Genomic DNA, 21,263 nt, shown 5'->3' with positions numbered 1-21,263 from the left:
CTTCATCAAAATTATAAACTTTTGAGCTGCAAAGGACACCATCAAGAAAATGAAAAGACAACTCACAGACAAATCATATATCTGATAAGGGAGTTGTATCTAGAACATATAAAGAACTCTTAAAGCTCAATAGTAAAAAGATAACACAGTTTAAAAATGGGCAAAGAGTCTGAAGAGACAATACTACAAAGTAGATAAATAAATGGCCAGTAGGCCCATGAAAAGATGTTCAGCAGCACTTGCCATTAGGGACGTGCAACTCAAAACAACAGTGAGACACCACCTCACTCCCACGAGGATGGCTATAATAAAAAAGACAAATAAGAACAAGGATGTGAAGACGTTGAAACCCTCATCCACTGTGGTGGTAATGTAAAATGGTGTAATAAATGATTCCTGTGGTGAAGATGCTGATGATGATGGTAATGATGATGTCTTATTTACCAGGTTCTGGCTTATTCATCAATGTTATAAAGTGGTTCTGTGAATTTTGGCAGTTTTGTAGATACTTTTACTGAAATTAAGAACACATCACTAGGGACTTCCCTGGTGGCACAGTGGTTAAGAATCCGCCTGCCAATGCAGGGGACACGGGCTCGAGCCCTGGTCTGGGAACATCCCACATGCCACGGAGCAACTAAGCCTGTGCGCCACTACTGAACCTGCGCTCTAGAGCCCACGAGCCACAACTACTGAAGCCTGCACACCTAGAGCCTGTGCTCCACAACGAGAGAAGCCACCGCAATGAGAAGCCCGCACACCACCATGAAGAGTAGCCCCGGCTCGCAGCAACTGGAGAAAGCCCGCATGCAGCAATGAAGACCCAACACAGCCAAAAATAAATAAATTAATTAGTTTTTTTTAAAAAAAGGGGGCTTCCCTGGTGGCGCAGTGGTTGAGAGTCCACCTGCTGATGCAGGGGACACGGGTTCGTGCCCCGGTCTGGGAGGATCCCACATGCCGCGGAGCGGCTGGGCCTGTGAGCCATGGCCGCTGAGCCCGCGCGTGTGGAGCCTGTGTTCCACAACGGGAGAGACCACAACAGTGAGAGGCCCCATAGGAGAATTCCTAGGGAATTTTTTTTTAATGCTGATACCTGGACCTTATTATAAGATATTCCAATTTCATTGATATGGGACAGGACTTTAGTTGTTTTTGTTTTTGTTTTCTAACTTCTCAGGAGATTCTGTTGTGCAGCTAGGGTTGAGAGCTACTGAGTCAAGTTGACATCTTCAGGGTTAAGCAGAGCTACCATTGAGGGTTAACTTGGAAGTGGAAAAGGAGGATTGGCACAGGAACCAGGAGACCTGGGTTTGAGTCTGCACTCTTCCCTTTTTGTGACTGTGTGCTTTGAGCAAGATATTTGACCTCAAGGAGCTTCAGTTTCTTCATCTGTAAAATGGGACAAAGCACCCTCCCCTCCTGTGGAGGGTTGTTGCGAGGAGCAGATGAATTCATACATGTGACACTGCTGAGCCTGACACCCGGGACATTTTTTGCCCTATTTATTTATTTTTTTATTTTTTGCGGTACACGGGCCTCTCACTGTTGTGGCCTCTCCCGTCGCGGAGCACAGGCTCCGGACACGCAGGCCCAGCGGCCATGGCTCACGGGCCCAGCCGCTCCGCGGCATGTGGGATCCTCCCGGACTGGGGCACGAACCCGTGTTCCCTGCATCGGCAGGAGGACTCTCAACCACTGCGCCACCAGGGAAGCCCTGCCCTCTTTATTTTTTAAAAAATTTTTTGGTCATGCCGTGAGGCATGCAGGATCTTAGTTTCCCGGTCAGGGATTGAACCCGTGCCCCCTGCCTTGGGAGCATGGAGTGTTAACCACTGGACTGCCAGGGAAGTCCCTGACCTCTTTAAAGTTTGGTTACTTTCTTCCCTTACCTTCCATGAACTAGATATTTATGTCACTTTTTTTTTTCTAATTTTGTTCTATTATTGCTTTTTCCGTAAAATGTAGGAGTTTGTTAAAAGTCATCCGAGGTTTCTCTAGGTTTAGAATTTATCCTTTCTTCACGTGACCTTGATCTCTTTACGTTCCTCAGCTATATTCTCAGTCCCAGTGTACTTATGGTAAATGTCATTTTTTGATACCTGAAAAAGTAATGGCTCATTGTATATTTTAATGGGGTGATACCAAATGCTGTTAATAGCTCTGCCTGGAGTTTAGCATGATTTGTCTGTCATTAACTGATCCTGGAATAAATCATAGGATTGATATTGAATAAATTAATTCCATATTTTAAAAACACCAAACAGGGGCTTCCCTAGTGGTGCAGTGGTTAAGAATCTGCCTGCCAATGCAGGGGACGCAGGTTCGAGCCTTGGTCCGGGAAGACCAAGGAGCAACTAAGCCCGTGTGCCATCCCATGGAGCAACTAAGCCCGTGTGCCACAACTACTGAACCTGCATTCTAGAGCTCGTGAGCCACAACTACTGAGCCTGCATGGCACAACTACTGAAGCCCACGTGCCTAGAGCCTGTGCTCCGCAACAAGACAAGCCACCACAATGAGAAGCCTGCGCACCGCAATGAAGAGTAGCCCCCGCTTGCTGCAACTAGAGAAAGCCTGTACACGGCAATGAAGATCCAACGCAGCCCCCCAAAATAAATAAATAAATAAAACACCAAACAGAGTTCTCAGCCTTAGCTCTGGTTTCTGTCTAGTGGATTTGGCATAGTTTCTTTGGTCCTAGGCGAGAAAGACAGCCTGATCTGAGATTATACATTTTTATTAGATTTACTCTTTAACCTAAAAGAAAGCCTGGGTTGGTTACATTCATATGTGAATCTGAAACACAGATGGACTCCAGGACAGTCTGACATGTGCCTCTACAGCCTGTGAGAAAGCTAGAGTTCACCTTTCCCTGGAGATGTGGCAGTACCATCTGGCCAGTGCTGGAGTTGGATGGCGTGGAGCAGAACACCTCACATTTTAGTGGGCGTGCATATCATCAGGGGTCTGTTCCACTGTAGATGTTACTCAGTCGGTCTGGGGTGGGGCCTGAGATCCTGCATTTCCTGCAAGCTCCCAGATGGTTTCGATGGCAAGGGTATAGAAGACAGCTGTTCTTCTGTCTGCCCAGCACTTTCCCTACCTTCCTCCAGGGAAACCTTCCTTCCTCCATTCCAACCATGAAGTTCAAGGGTGAGCTTCCATGTTCTTACATTACTCTGTTTCCCAGGCCACAGTCAATTGGTTCAGGGACCAATCAGAATCTTCCCTGGCATTTTTGGACTTGGAACCAGAGAGCCAGTCTCAGCTCTTCTCTGTGGAGTCCCATGGAGGTAATTGGTCCAAGAAGCACAGACGAGGGACAGAGAGATTGCCCCCAGGGTTCTCAGGTCTGGGTTCCAGTGTCCCTAATATATGAAAAGTGATTTAAAAATAAACAACACTGTGACCTTTGGGGTTATGTTACCAGCTCTGACGATACAGTGCATTTGTGTAAACTGTTTCAGGCACTTACTGTATGCAAGTCTCTGTTGCCGGGCCCCGAACATACAAAGATGAATAGCTCACCTCCAGTGTGGGGAGACCACCATTTCAGTAGAATTTGATGTGTGCAATGGTAAGGGGTTACGGAAGCCCCTAGAAGAAGCTTCTGATCCACTCAGGAAAAGTTTTAGAAATGGATTTTCAAAAGGTGAATAGGGATTGTTTGAGGAGGCCTGTGAAATTATTCCAGGTAGAGAAAACTTGCTGAGCAAAGGCAAGATGATGGGATGAAACAGGGTTTGAAAACCTATAACCAGTTTACGTGGGAGGTGCATGGCTGAAACCGGGGCAGTTACGGTGAAGGGCCTTGTATACACGCTGCCATTGGCCACTTTTTCCTTGTGTCCTATGTACTTCAACAACAACAACAGTAACATCAAAACAATAACAAACAGCAAAGCTAAATCTCTGCTTCTCTTCCAAATACACGACTCTCTGGCGGGTTCCCATCAACAACTGTTCCTCTTTATTTTCCCTTAAACAAACAGGAAATTTGTCTCAGGATCGAAATGAATGTTTAAAAAACAAACCTGATCTGCTTTAAATACTAAAATCTGTTTAAATAACACAGAGGTTGTGACATCCATTGACAAATCCAGGAAGTTCAAAGCCCCGCCGTTGACACAATGTATTGAGTTCTGCTGTTGTTGGCAGCCCAAACCGTGGCAGGTCCTGGTGTTTGTCATTCAGGTCCTCATGTGCGCAAGGCAGACATTCCTCAGACCACAGGGCTCTTTCTTCTTTGGGGAAACATTTGTATTTCTTTTTTTTTTTTTTTTTTTTAAATGCTTTTTGAAAGCAAGAACAACGATTGACAGTGACGGCTGCTACTTCCATCTCCTGAATGGCAAGCCCCAAGAGTAACTTGGAGTCTTTCTCGTGGGCAGATTTTAGCCGTTTTAAAGGTTAGGAAAAAAAGTTTATGCTTTTACTGACATTCATCAACGTAAATTGAAAGTCTGTACCCAGTAAACACTAATTTCCCACCCCTCCCGGGCCCTGGTAACACCCATTCTACCTTCTATCTCTGTGAGTTTGGCTGTTCCAAGTGCTTCACATAAGTGGAATCATACAGTATTTGTCCATCTGCGTCCGGCTTATTTCACTGAGCATAATGTCAAGCTTCACCCGTGTTATAGCATATGTCAGAATTTCTTTCCTCTTTAAGGTTGAATAATATTCCATTGTGTGTGTGTATGTATATATATATATATCACGTTTTGCTTACTCGTTCATCCATTGATGGGAACTTGGGTTGCTTCCAAGTTTTAGCTATTGTGAATAATGCTGCTCTGAACATGGGCTTGCAGATATCTGAGTCCCTGCTTTTAGTGGACTCTTATTTTCAAAAAAGCTGCATGGAGCTCATGTGGGGCCTTTCTGGCTGTGAGAGAAGGCTGACCTGGGAGTCAGGGCCTTGACTCCACTGCTCCCTGCCGTGAAGTCGCCGGGGCCTGGAGCAAGTCACACACCATCTCTGGGTCACCGTTTCCCCACCTCTGAGCTTAGGGAGTCGGTTGCACCTCCCGAATTCTGCCCCCAGGTGCCCTTGCATGGGACATTCTGTACCCAGACTTGCACAGTCAGCGGTGAAGGTGAAAGATCGGTTCACCTGGCTTCCGTTTGTTCCTCGGTGGAGTTAGAAGTGGAGTGGACTCTTAGCACGAGCAGATTTGTCATTCACACACTTCCCAGTGTTTTTGAGCAGCCCTGATGGCCCATGGCGTATGGAAATCTGTTGCTTTGCTGGGGCATGACCTTGAAGCTCATACAGGCTGAGATGGATGTGTGGGTGCAAGTCACTTAGTGGGTGAGTCGGGCTGGACACCTGCCCAGGGTCCACCCCTCAGTGGGGTGTTGTCAGCTGCTACTCATCCCTTACGCTGTGACTTTTGTGACGTGGTAGAACTTTGGTGACTGTGTGTGTGTGTGTGTGTGTGTGTGAGCGAGAGAGAGAGAGAGACACACACACACACACACGGGGCGGGGGGGAAGAGGGTGATGGGAAATGCTTCTAAAAGATCTGACCGCTGGGGCTGGTGATGGAGGTAAAAGAAAGCAGAGAAGCCTAAGGAACTGAGGGTCCTTCTGGAAATTGATTAAAAAGTGACCCATCTGCCTCCCCAGTAGCTCTACCGAATAAACAAGTTCACTATAAATTCCCTGCAGAAAGAAGACAAACCTTCTTGTGAAATTTCACTGAGTGTCTCAGCCAGCAGAAGATTTGCTCATTGAGAGAGAAAAATTTAGAGAAGTTTGAAAGAGGGGCCCAGGAGAAAGGCAGGAGACCATGCAGACGTTTCCAGGAAGCGGCAGATGGAAAGGCACCAGTCTGGCTATAAACCAACCTTATTTTCAAGTAAGGGCTGGTTTGAAAATTCTCAGAGGTATTTTTCTTGGCAAAAGGTGCAGTTAATAGGAACAAGCAGGCCAGCTGTCTATCTCATGGAAGACGAGATTCCTCCTAAGCTGAAGAAACTCGTAGAGGAACAGAGCCACAAGCCCTCAGCTATGACTGTTGCAGGGCATGTGGGAGGGGATGGTTCCACAAAGGAGACTAAAGTCATATGGAAAAAGCCATCAGAGAAGACAATTAGTGGAGGCCATGTATGTATATGTATATCAAATCATCACGTTGTGCCATTTAGATAGATACACTTATATTTGTCAACTATTCCTCAGTGAAGTTGGAAAAAAGCTGGTAAAAAGGGCAAAGGAGATGAACACAATGGTGAAGAGTTAAGAAAGGCTTCAGAAACGTTATGAGTTGTTCCGTTAACACCAAGCTGCCATCACTAACCTCCGTCAGCAGAATGGAGGCCTTTTCAGCAATTCCAAGAAATAAATCTCTGTTGGCACCATCCCAGGAAATGTCCAAGAAGTTGCAAAAGTAAAGAGGGATTAATGAGATTAACTTTGGTTAAGACTAAGGAAGGAAAGGAAAAAAAAAAAGTAAGAGAAAATGACAACAAAAGTAAGAACAAAAGGGAAGGTGATAGGGACTTCCCTGGTGGCGCAGTGGTTAAGAATCTGCCCGCCAATACGGGGGACATGGGTTCGAGCCCTGGTCTGGGAAGATCCCACATGCCGCAGAGCAACTAAGCCTGTGTGCCGCAACTACTGAGCCTGCACTCTAGAGCCTGCAAGCCACAACTACTGAGCTTGCGCACCACAACTACTGAAGCCCGCATGCCTAGAGCCCGTGCTCTGCAACAAGAGAAGCCACCGCAATGAGAGGCCCAAGCAGCACAGCGAAGAGCAGCCCCCGCTCGCCACAACTAGAGAAAGCCCACGTGCAGCAACGAAGACCCAACGCAGCCAAAAGTAAATAAATAAATAAATTTATTTTAAATAAAGGGAAGGTGATAAAAATGGGCACAAAGATAAAATAATATTTCTCCAAACTGCTAAATGTTAATGAGTGGAAAACATAGATGAAAAACATTTTTGGAAAAAATGAAAATGAGAAACTTGAATCCAGGAGAAAGAGAGGACTTGACTATGATTAAAGCCCACCCCAACTAGAAGCTCCAGGTCCAGAGGCAGTCAGGTCAGAGTAGAGACCACAGGAAAGACCATCTTTATCCTTTATAGGAAAAGAAGCAGGGAAGCTGATGAATTAATTCATCTGGTTTGTATAACCGTGTTTCCAAAACCAGACAATTGCATTGCAAAATAATAAAATTTTAGGCCCACTTCATTTATGACCATAGATACAAAAGTCCTAAATATAAAATGCCAAATAAGAAGAGGGCAGGATGGGGGAAGAAGAGCTGCTCTTTGAGATAAAAGCTCTTTAAGATAAAAGCCACCGCTCCGTTTTCACTTTGAGAAATCTGTTTCCTCTTGTCCTTTGCTTTCTACTTTGCAACTGTCTCTCTGACCTTGTTGCCACTTCTTTTTTGCTCCTGAAGACACCATAGGTCTTTTTCGTTATCAAGGTTTTTGCTGCAAATTAATCAAGGAAAGCAAACAGAAAGTGACCTGAAATGAATAAACTACCACAAAGGTTCTAAGAGCTCACGGAGTTTCTGTACTGAATGTTCCTGGTTTATGTTTCCAGACTTCTTTTTGAGATGGTAAATGAATGAAGATGAGACCCATTAAACACACTCCCTCCTTCTGACCATCTGCTTGTTGCCTTGTTCCCGGCTTCGGACCTGAAGAGGCCTCCAAGACCGGACATGACGTCCCCTTGAATGACATGGCAGTTGACATCTCCGAGGGCATCCAGCCTGCATGACCCATCCCGATACGGCTTGCTTCTTACTTCTTCTCATTGCAAGGAAGCAAGTCCTTAGGGTGACCTTCCTCATGGAAGCCGTTTTGTATTCCAGAATGCAGAATTCTGGGAAAAAACATCTTTCCTGAGCAGACATTCCAAAGTTGGGTCTTTGATTCTCAAAACTTTTTGTGCCGATGCTTAGAGGCACCGCTGGAGGCTGAGTCCTGTTACTGCCATTCCTAAGAGACTTTTATGTAATTTCTAGCTCTGAGAGATGTGGACTAACCTCTTCCCTCTCCTGTGGCTTCTAGATGTTTGCAAGTAATTAATTAATGATTTCATTGCTCCCTCCCTTAGGAAGTACCTGGTTTCTTACAATGTGTGTCACGGGCCAGAAAGACAGGGGCATTAGGGCAGGGCGAGAGACGGTGTGTTAGCAAAGGCAGGTTGACAGCTAGGTTTTTAGCTGGAGGATCTGGGAACAGGTGAATGAGTACTTCTGACCCTGAGGATTCTTTTTGCACAGCTGAGACAAGATGGAAACAGGGATTCTTGCTATGCCCCTGCCCAGGGGAGAGACGAGTTTGGATGTTGGCTTTCAAACTCCTCCTTTGAAGAGTTTGGAAGTTAAATGTTTCTTTGAAGATTCTCACCTCAGAATAGGCTAGAACTTAGCGTTTTCCGCTAAATACAGGGGTATTTGGGAAAGGTAATTAGGGGGACTAGGAAGTATTTGGGGCAAAAAGTCATGAAGTGGGAAGGCATGGCTGACGTCTGGGATCTGAACTAGTACAAACTAAGCTTGTGAAGAATGGCTTTGGAGAAGGTTGCCGAGGGCCTGCTGCTCTGATGACCTTTTGTTGAAATGATTTCTGCAGGTGATCACGGCTGGTTTATCGATATTGCTGTTTGATATGATCCTGACCAGGGCCACCATGGGATGGTAAGTCTTTTGCATAGAGAGAGGAGAAGAAAATTCGTTGTTTGTGTTTCCTTGGGATACTAATATTTGCTCTCAAATGTTGAAGAAAGGGTGTGTGTTTGGGTATATATTTTATTGACATATAAATATACATTCAGAAGAGTGCATCTATCATGAATATTTTCACAAACTGAATATACCACACCTGCAGTAGCCAGCATCCGGGGCAGGAACCAGAGCATCAGTGGTACACCTTTCAGTCACTCATGCACACGAGAGCAACCACTCTAGGTGAGCCACTAATTATGCGTGCATATAACTTTAACTATGTTTGTGTTTTTGCCTTTGACCCTTCCATTCATTTTCTCCTAGTCAAGTTCCAGATCATCTTTGTGTAGAATGCACCCATCCATTTGCTTAAAGACAGCACTGCCTCTCCCTCCCGTATTTGAGCAGAGACCTGAAGGAAGTGGGGGAGCGAGCCCTGGGGACCCTGGGGGGAGCAGCAAGTGCAAAGGCCCTGAGTGTGCTTGGTCTGCTCAAGGAGCAGTGTGGCCGGAACAGGTTGATGGGGGAGAGTAGTAGGAGATGAGGCTGGTTGGTGGCTGACCATGTGGGGTCTTAAAGGCCATTGTAAGAGTGAGGGGGGAAGCGATCAGAGGATTCTGAGCAGAGGAGCCACTTGCTCCTAGGTTAAAAACACATTCCTCAGTCTGCCGTGTGGAAGATGGGCTGTAGGGTCCTACCTCCGAACGCTCTACACAGACTGCCGATCGGACAGCTGACGGAGTTAGGACTTTGATCCACTCCAGCTTGCTAGCATTCAAACCCGCTGATGTGATCATTACCAAGGGCTGTCGCTGTCATCTTCAGGGAAGATGAGGCGAGGTGGGGAGTGATGGTGAGTTTAAACTGTTAAGACTTCTGTTGCTCCTCTCATTCGTGGGCGTGCTTTATTTGGGGGGTATATACTTACGTCTTTTAAATCTACATAGTAACGGGTGCTATTTGTGAGACGTTTAAGACAATGCAGAAATGCATCGAGTAAAAAGTAAAGGCCTGTCATCCTCTGCTTCCACCGTCTCCACGTGCCAGAAGTCACACCAGTTTGATTCAACAGTGAGAACGATGCACTGTTTGGTCAGGATGTCCGCGCTGAGGGAGGTGGGCTCTATCGTCTGCCAAGTGAAACCACACCGACGGGTGCCTGTCGAGCAAGACGAGCCTCTCAGTCACCCGGGAATGGGTCAGTCTTTGCCAAGTCTTCGCCCAGCCTGCCGGCTGCTGGCCGGATGACCCACAGCTTTCCTCCGCTATGACCACGGCTGCCTGCTGTCCGGCCTGAATCACTAATGCGGCGCATTATGGAGAATAAGTCATATTTGTTGTTGCTACTTACTGGTCTCTTAACCTCTGTTTTAAAAAGGAAAAGAAGCTTAGGGCCACTTGAAGATAAAGCTTATTTCCATTCCACTTTGGATGCATTGTTTGGCAATCCCCCCTCACCCCCGCCCCAAGAATGGCACGCCAAAATGGAATGGCAGTCAAGTTTTGGAATAGGTTTTTCCATTTCTTTACCAGCATGATGGAAAGAAAAAGCATATTGTTGCTTAGCTTTGCTCAAATAAGGCGTAGTTCTAGAAAGTCCATATTTTTTCCCATTCTGGGGCTGAGAGTAATTCTAAGGGTTGGTTCCTCCCACCCCCTCCCTCCACTTTTTTGCATTCATGTGCACATTGGACCTGCAGAATTGTCACCTGTTTGCTCAAAAGCCACAGTGCTGGTTGGTGGGGCCGGTACTCGTGCTCAGTGTGTCTAGGGCAGCCTCCCCTCTCCCAGGACGTCTTGCAAATAATCCCCTGCCTTGTGCCATCATAGCCACACACACAAAAATGGTGTCATTTTTAAACATCAATATGAGGTTCTTGAAAGATAAATGTGAGGGGCAGGACCAGGCTCTGGGAATACCATGATGAGGAAGTCCAGGAGGTGACTTTGCATCTCATGTGGCTTTGGGCTGGGAGGGGTTGGTTCAATAAACAGATATTTCCTGGGGTTCTGTGTGCCAGGAACAGCTCTCGGATAAAAGTGTAAAGTCACTGCCCCTGGGATGTCTGTTATTGCTCATCTCCCTGCCTGAGGGCAGGTCTGCACCTAAACCATCCAGACTGACAGAAATGAATCTTTTTGCTCACGGCATTCGGTGAAAGCTATTTTCAACCCCTCTCAGGAGCCCCTAATGGGGCATTTCCTGCCCCAAGAAGAAAAACGGAAGGAAAAGAAAAATTAGGAAATACTCGCACACCCTCCTCTTCTTCCTCCTCCTTCTAGTCTCACCTCTTCCTTTGACTAATAATAACCATTTATTGAGCAACTACTATATTTCAGACATTTTTATATTAATATTATCTCATTAACTTTCACAACAACCCTCCAAGTTAGCCCCGTTTTAAAGATGAAGAAGCTGAGGTTCAGAGACATTTAACTGATTGTCCCAAGATTTTAGAGCTACTAGGTGATTGGACCAGGATTCAAACCCAGGTCTGTGTGTGTCCAACATCCCATAAACTTCACATACCTCCCTAGAAATGACGTGGGAAACGCCAAGGACTTAGCAGCAGCGTAGATAGTGTCTAGGTAGAAGCAGGTCATGGAGAGGTGGAAGAGACATTGGCCTAAATGTTTCTCTTCCCAGCGGTCTGATCGTTTATAAAGAGCATCTAGATGATATGGCAGGAGTACAGAAGGAGCGTTACCCAGGACAAAACGGCTCTATTTCTTGTTCAGGGGCTGACACGGTGAACTAAGAATGTCCAGTGGAACATTTTTAGGAAAAGGATTTCATTGCCTTAGATTTCTTTTTTAAATTTATTTCTTTTATTTTTTGGCTGCGTTGGGTCTTCGTTGCTGCATGGGCTTTCTCTAGTTGCGGCGAGCGGGGGCTACTCTTTGTTGCGGTGCTCGGGCTTCTCACTGCGGTGGCATCTCTTGTTGTGGAGCACGGGCTCCAGGCTCATTGGCTCTAGAGCGCAGGCTCAGTAGCTGTGGCGCATGGGCTTAGTTGCTCTGCGGCATGTGGGATCTTCCCGGACCAGGGCTCGAACCCGTGCCCCTGCATCGGCAGGCGGGCTCTTAACCACTGCACCACCAGGGAAGTCCAGCCTTAGATTTATAACACTAGAGGCTATAATTCTATCAATCAACTAACAATATTTATTGAGTGACTGCTGTATGAAAAGCACATGGAAGTCATTAAGGAACGTAAGACATCATCCAGCCTTCAAGGAGTTTTCGGGAGAAGAAGTCATAAAGATAATTTCTGCAGTAGGATAGTAACCGTTTGAATGCACAATGAATGTGAAGACTGGAGGAGAGAGAGAGGGTGGGGTGAGCTGGAGGGCCTTGGAACTGACTTGAAACTGGACCTGATGCAGAAGGGAGAGGCTTAGTCAGACTGGGGGTGGAAGAGTATTTGGTCCCTCCAGCCCTGAGAGGACAGGGAAGGATGGAGGGGCAAGAGGTGCCAATGGTGAGACTTCGCGATTTGGAACCGGAGCTGGTGCTGGGGGGCAGGGAGCTGATCCTACACTCCCTCCTTCTTACTCTGCACCTGTCCTTCTGGGAAGGCAGGACACAAACAGGCAGGTTGATGTCCAAAAACCTAACTGCCAAGATATCCTGGTGCATCCTCGAGACTCTTCCCCCAATTTCTGTATCTTACCCTTCATAGTGATCGTCTCAACTCTTGACAGTAATTTTCCTTCTTACAAATAAGCCTCATTGATTGTATTTTGTATACAATTTCAGAATGAATTAAAAAAACAGCAGAAAAACAAAAAACACCCAGGTGTTGAACTGAGTGTGAGAAATGAGCCTGAGATGCTCTCCAGTGGGGAGGCCACGCTTAGTCTGAAGGTTCCAGCAGCCGTCTGTGCGTAGGCCATATCTCCAGGCTGTTCCACATCCTGTGGACTTCGTGGTACGCCCTGAACAAGATGGAAAGAAGGGCTGTGTATACCCAAATCAAGGAAACAGCACGTGTGATTATTGCAAAAGGAACCTTGACTTTGGAATTTCCTGACTTTTGAGAACTCTCGAATTTAAGGATCGTGTGTTTTCAGCCTCAAAGAATTTTCCAACCACAAAGTGAACCGCCAGAAGAGGAATGTCAGACTGTGTTTCAGATTTCCTGTCTTTTGCACAGAGCTGATCTGCATTGTCCATAGACTGGGTGTGTTCAAGCTGTGACTGGGTGACCAGCTCGGATCCTGGGCAGGGATCCGAGGCCAGTCTCTGTCCTGTGGGAGCTTAGACTGATCGGAAGTGAGAAGGCAGGGCTGCAGGCCTGTTTTGTTTGGACCTACTGTGTTTGCCTGTATAGTCATTGTTTCTTCTTTTTTGATTTTCAAATTTCAAATTACTCAGCATTTAGAAATCAGGTGATTTCCCTGTACAAATCCAGATCTCCAGATTCTTTTAAAAATACGGAACAGCTGTTAAGTTGGGCCTGCACGTCCACACAGCAGCAGTCGCTGGAGTGGGTCGAGGCTGCCCGCTCAGTGGACACGGGCTCCGTGAGTGAGCGTAGCTGCCACCACTGCAGTCTGGCTGAGGGCGGGGACCCCGGATCAGCCGATATCCTCGCCTGCATTTGCTTGTACGTTCATTCATTCTATAAGAAGTGCTTGCTGGGCTCTGAGGCTCCAGACACCGTCCAAGACCCCAGAGAGGTCACCCTCCAGGAGACGAGGGCCCATGTAATTAACTGTCCACCTTCGTGGGTGGGCAACAGCTTAGAGGCACAAAATAGCTCATTGTCTCAAGTAGGGTTTTTCGCCCGCAGCACTGTTGACGTTTTTGGGCCAGATAATTCTTTGCTGTGAGGGGCTGTCCTGTGTCCTGTAGGATTTTTAGCAGCAAACCTGAGCCTCACCTCACTAGATGCCAGTAGCACCCCCTCAACTGTAACAATGCAAAACGTCTCAGGACATTGCTAAAGGTTCCCTTAGGGGCAGAATCGCCCCGGTTGGGAATCACGGATCTGAAGTTGTGAGGTGGTTAGTGGAGACATGCCATTTGAAATTTCAGCAGGATCTTAAGGAACTTGCTTATCTCCTAATTAGAGATTTGGATCAGCTCCGGGGTCAGGTCCTGGGCAGCCCTTGCTGCCCGCTCTGTGTTCCACGATCAGCATGAACCACACGGCGTGACAGGTGTGCACTCCTTGCCCACCTGCTGGCTGAAGCTCCTCCAGGAAAGGAGCCACGTTTTGCTCACCTTTGCGTCTCTCCTTCCGGCACCGTTTGCTGAATCAACAGGTACTAGGCTTCTCAATCCTGTACCCAAGAAAAATGGTAAGCCTAAGCCCCCAACATTGGTCAACTTTTAAAGCCTTTAATTAAAAGCAGCTGCTCTTGGGGACATCCCTGGTGGCACAGTGGTTAAGAATCCACCTGCCAGTGCGGGGGACATGGGTTTGAGCCCTGGTCCAGGAGGATCCCCCATGCCTTGGAGCAACTAAGCCCGTGCGCCACAACTACTGAGCCTGCGTGCCACAACTACTGAAGCCCGCATGCCTAGAGCCCGTGCTCTGCAACAAGAGAAGCCACCGCAATGAGAAGCCCACACACTGCAACGAAGAGCAGCTCCTGCTCGCCGCAACTAAAGAAAGCCCGTGCGCAGCAACGAAGACCCAACACAGCCAAAAATAAATAAATGAATAAATAAATAAATTTATATGTATAAAAAAGCAACTGCTCTTGTCCAGCTAATTACCTTGTTTTTAACTATAAAAGCCCAGTATTTTAATATCTATGACAAGCCCAGTAATTTAAATTTCCAGATTAATATGTATTCATTTTTTAATTAACAACATTTTACAGTGCAGATCGATAATGAGTTCCCTCTATTCTAAAATTTCGGCAAAGGGGATTCAACACATACAAAAGAAAAAAACTCTGAACTGTGAGTGATGTTCCTGTCGAGTAGAATTAGTTGTGTGTGCCTCCTCTTCGAATCCTCCTTAGACAAAGAGAGTCACTCTTCTCTGTGGAACAGTTTAGGGACAAGGAGAGAAAGGAATAACCAAAGCACAACCTGTTTGTTTGTAGGATTTCGTGATCAGCTCCTCACCTTTGCCCATCATTCACCGGGCCTGCCATTGAGCCTGGGCTGCAAACACGAGGATCGCTTCAACTTGATTCCAGTTCCAACCTCATTAACACCAAGAGTCTTTAGAAAATGGTCTTCTGTCCTCTCTGAGTAGAGATGTCTGTGCCTTTAATTTTAGGGGAATGCTTGGAGACTGCCCAAGTCTCTTTGTAGGAAGAGTGAATTTAGGGGTGAAGAAAGAACTTCCACACACCCCAAAGTGCCTCTAGGACCACAGTGTCTGAAGTTTTTCATTTGAATTAAAAATTTGAAACCTCTTCTTTAAAATGCTGAGAAAGGCCTTCATAACTATGCTCATTACCTTTCCACACAGAGTAGTTTATCAGATTGTGAACTGTCACTCAGCAAGTCCCCAAGGGAGTGCTGAATTAGTTTTGGTGAGGAAAAGAGAGAAAAACAAAAATAGTTTGGAATCCAGATGGGAAAAGGGGGAGCAGTTATAAGAATTCCATCACTCACTGAGTAAATATTTATTGGGTGTTGTGTTAAGTGCTAGGCCTACAGCTGGGGAAAGGATACAGTCTCTGTCCTCTGTCTGGAGGGTTCCATAGGAATTCATTGAATCACCACAGTAATAAATGTATAATTGAGATGGGGCCTTTGGCTCCCGATGGGAGAAAAGAGGAGTGGAGAGACGCTGAAAATAACCCCCTGGAAGAGAAGCGAGTGATGACTATTTCTGGCTGCCTCTGCTCTGCAATCTGATGTTTATGCCTTGTTACATGAAGTTTGTTCATTTCAGGAATGATGGGGATTATAAGATTTGCAAACAGTCCAGTAAAGCTCTGACTTGACCAGCTGTAATGCGATTAAGATTCCTGCCCCCCTCCTTGTGTCAGCATCTCCCGCTGTTTAGAAGACAGCATCAAAGCTCACCTCCCTGGCTCTCTTAACAGTAAACGGAACCAGGTTTGTTTGCATGTCAGCGTTCCCTAAGCTGCTAGGTGTTTCATTAACTCGCTAAGCCAAGGGGATGAAATGCAAGTTTATTTCGCTGCAGCATTGTTCTAAAGCTGCAGGTGTGAGGGTGGCGGAGAGCCAACCGATATCCTGTTCTCCCTGGTGATTAAGGAAGATTAGTGGAAATGACTGTGACCCCCTCCTGTTACATTTGCAGAAATAAAACTCTTCCAAAGCCAAAGTTCTGTACAGATCTTGCATCAGGTCACGGTGACTCTGCGCTTTCCCAGGGGTTTAAGAAGCTGGTATGTGCGTTCTTTAAGGGATGTTGAAGGAAACAGCAGATTGGCTAAGGAGGGAAAGCCAGGTCTTTAGAGGTGAGCCTGTGTACAAAATGAATGGCTTCCCCTTCCCAGGCCCTTCTTCATCCAAAGAGAAGAGGCAGTAGAACCCGCCAGCATCTGGGTCTGTCCCTGAACTAGACCAGGACAAGCACAAATAGGTCATGTTTCTCAATACGGTCTTTTGGAACTTGGACCCTAGTTTCTCCCAGGAACAGTCCTATAAATGATGAGTATAGATCTAGGAAAGTCCTCAGAAATTTATTCGGTTCGTAATATAGACACAAACTTCAGCTACGTTATTATGAGCTTAGTACGCGTTAAAGAGAATTCATCGACTTATTGTCACTATTATAATACTTCTGTAGGAAAGAGGAAAGTACGTTCCAACTTGGAGCTTAAGCTGTCAGGCAGACATCTCCCTCGGGCCCCTCTCCTCCCTTTCCCCCTTGTTAGCGGGCTCGGGGGTCATCCTCCCAGCCCACTCCCCAGTGCAGTCACTTGACTGGCGCCTCTCTGCCCTCACCCAGAGAGAGAGAGGCCTGACATCACCAGGGAGGGGACATGGCGGGGGTTCAGGGGATTTTCCCATTCTGTAGGGTTGGCAGATGGGTGATGGGGGCGTAGATTTGTTCTCTGTTGCTCTAGAAAGCAGAACTTAGACTCACAGGTGAGGTTGTCAGGTCAGTATGAGGCAGGACTTCCTCCAGGAGGGAAGAACCTCGTGCCCTGGGACCTGCCACAAGATGCCCGCAGATGCCCATAGATGCTTGCCTGAACCCCATGGCTAGAGCTGGCTTTGCAGAGCAGGATGGGTCCTTCACAAGGAGTTTTCAAGCAGAGGTGGGGAAGCCAGCCAGTGGTGAGGGCTGCTGAGAAAGGGATCCCTACTCTGGGAGAGCAGTCGAGAAAAGAAGAATATTTCATTGCTTGCCCATTGTAGGCCGCACACGGGGGTCAGCTGCTTCAAGTACGTCCTTCTAAGCCTCACAGAGATGGTTAGATGTGATTGTCTCCTGTGGTGCAGCTGAGGAAACAGCAGACTAACACTTGCAGGATTACGTAGCTAAAAACACCTGAGCACAGTTTGAATTCAGCTTATTGTTTTTCTATTCTCACACTTATTCAGTTCACTGCTATACTGGAAATGGTCCATGGTACAAGTTATCTTTATGTCGCAGTCACCCACATAGGTGACATTTTTCACTGGGAACAGGATATGCACAGCCTAAGTGTGTTTCATACATTCGGTGCCTTAGATATATGTTAGGAATATGGAGATGCAATAGCCCAAATGTGAGAGTGTGGTGTGTGGGTGTATAGGAGGAGTGGGTGTATAGGAGGAGTGGGTGTATAGGAGGAGTGGGATACTGGGCAGGTAAATGGGAGAAAAAAGGAAGAAGAAGGTGGGATTGTGGGGTTGTTGGCACCTCTGGACAAGAGCATTTCATCCTCAGGGACCCCCATCAAAATCCTTTACTCGTGGCCCATCCCAGGCCTTAGAAGTGCTTTTGGGGAAGAATGACAGGGGAGTCAGACCGACACCAGGTTGTCTACTGAGAAGTTTAAAATAGGAAATGTGCAGACCTTTCATTGTATTACATTTTAGGCATGTTAAAATATCCAGCTCTTCTCTTTCTCACACTCTTCTGTTCTGCTATTTTTTCATTTTCAAATCACTGACCATATAGATATTTCTGCTCTGGTGGGAAATTCACGATTCCCCATTTGTATTTTCTTCATTATTCTTTTTTTAAAAAATATTTATTTATTTAGGTTGCGCTGCGTCTTCGTTGCCGCAGTCGGGCTCCTTAGTTGTGGCATGTGAACTCTTAGTTGCAGCATGCATGTGGTACCTAGTTCCCTGACCAGGGATTGAACACCGGCCCCCTGCATTGGGAGTGCGGAGTCTTAACCACTGCGCCACTAGGGAGGTCCCCTCCCCATTTGTATTTTGTTTTTAAATGTTCTGTTAGTCTAAATGAAATAAAAGGATTCAGAGATTGTCAGCTTAATAACGATAAGATTATGGATATCTGCATGATTTTATATTCATCAACCCTCTATGGCAAAAAGTACCAGGCAGCTCTGTGGGAAGCCCTCCTCCAATATTTCTGCCAGAGAGCATTAACGAAGGGCAGTCACTGCCACCTGGTCAGGATGGTTGGGACACATCACCTTCTTCCCTAAGGGGAGGTATCACAACCCACCTTGCAGCCCACTCCCCTCCCCCCACACAGCTGAGGCTTACCCTGGACGACCGGGCAGTCCCTGGGCCTGACCTCAAAGCGGGGCAGTGCAGGCGGGGGACAAGATGCTCAGCTGCGGGATGAGGGGGCATCCCTCGCCCTGCGGTATGTGAGCACCAGGCAACTCCGTGTGTCCACAGCCCCCAGGCTCCGGGGAGGGGAAAGATGACCTCTTGCTGTTTCTTGCAGCCTCCTGCTCGGCGGCCTTGGAGAGGCCTTACTGGTTTTCTCAGAGCGGAAGGGCTCCTAAACACAGAGAAAGTGGACTCCCAGGCTGCAGGTGGAGAACACCGCCCTGGGCTTTGGAGCTCCCTGTCCTGGAGATAGAAGAAAGCAAGAACGATGAGACACTGCTGCTCGCTGCATCGAGGAGAACTTTTTCTGGGGTCTCTGGGCCGCTGCAGAGAGTGGACTGTGTCGAGAGGCTTCCCCAAGTCCTGCTGACTGTGCTGTGAGCCCAGCTGTGCAGAAACAGATGCAGGATTTCACCTGTATGGGGATGGCTCCGCCCACCTTGATTGCCACGCAAGCCTCCTTACTACACCCTTCCCAGATAAGCGTTCACTGCCTGCTAGTGGGCCCAAGGTATCGCGTTGCCTTTTGGTTTTGTTTTGTGATTTTACATCCCTGGAGACTCCTCCGGGGACCCCCTTTCCTTGCTGTCAGGCTGGCTTGCCTAGAACGCACACTCCCCCGCCTAGGGGCACAGAGAGAATTCCTCAAGCGGGGCTTCCACTGGGGGCGGGGGTGGAGGAGGTAAATGGGGGTTCTGGGCCAAGTAAGACACCAGCAAGGACACTACTGCTCCAGAGTGTGTGCTGAAGCCTTTTTATGGTTGTGTGTTGTGTTGAATTGCACACACCCTTTTTTGCCTACCATTAGGTTAACTTGGTACTAATGATTACCAGAGGGCATAGGATTAATAAGCACTGGTGGAGGAAACACCAAACAAACATGGCTATGTAGGGGCTTCCCTGGTGGCGCAGTGGTTGAGAGTCCGCCTGCCGATGCAGGGGAGGAGCTGGGCCTGTGAGCCATGGCCGCTGAGCCTGGGCGCCCGGAGCCTGTGCTCCGCAATGGGAGAGGCCACAACAGTGAGAGACCCGCGTACCGCAAAGAAAACAAAACAAAACAAAACATAGATATGTAAACGCACACACAGTTATATTCATAAGCCATTTAATTCCCTGCTATCTCAGAGGAGGTTTCAGATCACTGAACACTGAAATATATTTTTCAGGCCAGATTAAAAATAGGATGAAAACTCTAAACCTTGCCTTTATGGGAGTCAAAAGAAATGAATTTGGGCTTCCCTGGTGGCGCAGTGGTTGGGAGTCTGCCTGCCGATGCAGGGGACACGGGTTCATGCCCCGGTCTGGGAAGATCCCACATGCCGCGGAGCGGCTGGGCCCGTGAGCCATGGCTGCTGAGCCTGTGCGTCCGGAGCCTGTGCTCCACAATGGGAGAGGCCACAACAGTGAGAGGCCCGCGTACAGCAAAAAAAAAAAGAAATGAATTTGCATGAAGTGGTCATTTGATTCTGAACCCCAATGAAGGTTTAAGAAAATAATGTCTAACTCCAAATATTCCTGCTCATAATAGGTTTTCTGAATGCATTATACTCTGCCAGGTGTCAGTTTTGGTCATTTTGAGACATAGAAGGTAATGAAGTCCAGGGAGTCCTGTCCGGGAAGGATCCAGGCCCTGCAGGGTTGGACACCCCGTTAGTGATGAAGGACCACCTCCAGCATCTGGGAAACAAGGCTTGTCCATTCTTGGCCTTGTGAAGACTAAGGTCAGCTCAGTCAGGCCATTCTTCCTGCATTTTTTTCTCCAAGTTGTTGAAAAAAGAAACAAGATGAAACAAATAGGAATGGATTAGTATATTTGGACCTTGAGTCCCTTAAATTCATTTCCTTGTCTTTTCCTGGTCTCTGCTTGTCATTTAAGGTAAACATGTTCAGAGTGACCTTTATACATATATAGTTTCACTTTGTTTTTTGTTCCTAATCTGAGATGTCAAACCTTCTACCGAGGATCAAATAGAAAATCTGGGTTTACAATTTTCTTTGTTCTTTTGCTCCCACAAAACCGTGTCTGTACACCTGAGTCCAGTTCTCTCTTTGCAGAAAGTGGCGTCTGTCCAAATGTCATCTTATGTCTGTCTTTCCACGTCTCATTTGAGCAAATGGAGATTCCTAAGGCTAGAAAGAGCCATGTACAGTTAGCAAACCCCGTTCCCTGTTCCAGCAGGACTGACCTCAAACACTTCTGCAGCAGACAGAGAAAGACAAATACTGCACGACATCACTGACATGTGGAATCTAAAAAATAATACAGATGAATGTATTTGCAAAACAGAAGCAGATATAGAAAACCAACTGTGGTTACCAAAAAGGAGAGGGAAGGGAAGAGGCAAAGTAGGGGTATGGGATTAAGAGATACAAACTACTGTATATAAAAAAGATGAGCAACAAGGATATACTGTACAGCACAGGGAATTATAGCCATTATCTTGTAGTAACTTTTAATGGAATATAGTCTATAAAAATATTGAATCACTATGCTGTACACCTGAAAGTTAATACAATATTGTAAATCAACTATACTTCAATAAAAGAAATAAATGTACCTCAAAAAACCAAAAAACAAAATTTCTGCTGCAGAGTTTTAGACCTTTTTTTTTTTCTTTTTAAAGAATCTCTAACAAGGATTTTTTTTTGGTTTTTGTTTGTGTGATTTTTTTAACTTCATTCCAGAGTCCCATTGTTTTTAAAATCTCAGGTCTTTTCTTACTTTGACACTAGCAAGAGGCAAAGGATAAGATGTTTCTTCAATAGACCATCCTGCTTCCTTCAGCTTCCGTTTCTTCTTGGGATTTTTTCTTCAAGCTTTTACCACCATCTTTTATGCCCAAGTTCACGTGCTCAGCTCTGAACTCAGGGTGA

General features: G+C 46.6%; 1 protein-coding gene across 5 annotated transcripts in view; it reads left to right on the top strand.

Moving 5' to 3' along the window:
* SLC35D4 (solute carrier family 35 member D4) overlaps positions 1-21,263 on the top strand; it is a 108,228-nt gene that overhangs the window by 85,514 nt on the left and 1,451 nt on the right. For 4 of the 5 annotated variants that reach the window (XM_027127610.1, XM_027127608.1, XM_027127609.1 and 1 more), the window contains 3 exons: positions 8,611-8,675; positions 8,869-8,945; positions 18,505-19,580. In XM_027127610.1, the coding sequence (XP_026983411.1) occupies positions 8,611-8,675; positions 8,869-8,945; positions 18,505-18,770 (408 nt within the window). In that variant the 3' untranslated portion in view covers positions 18,771-19,580. Of the gene's footprint in view, positions 1-8,610; positions 8,676-8,868; positions 8,946-18,504; positions 19,581-21,263 lie in introns of those variants that run through there. The other variant, XR_003437254.1, reaches the window with a different exon arrangement.

Source organism: Aethalodelphis obliquidens, unplaced genomic scaffold (genome assembly GCF_003676395.1).
Source record: "Aethalodelphis obliquidens isolate GAN/ISIS:26980383/991018 unplaced genomic scaffold, ASM367639v1 scaffold32, whole genome shotgun sequence".
Taxonomy (NCBI): Eukaryota; Metazoa; Chordata; class Mammalia; order Artiodactyla; family Delphinidae; genus Aethalodelphis; species Aethalodelphis obliquidens.
The sequence above is the reverse complement of the archived record's forward strand: the minus strand, read 5'-3'. Positions and strand labels throughout refer to the sequence as shown.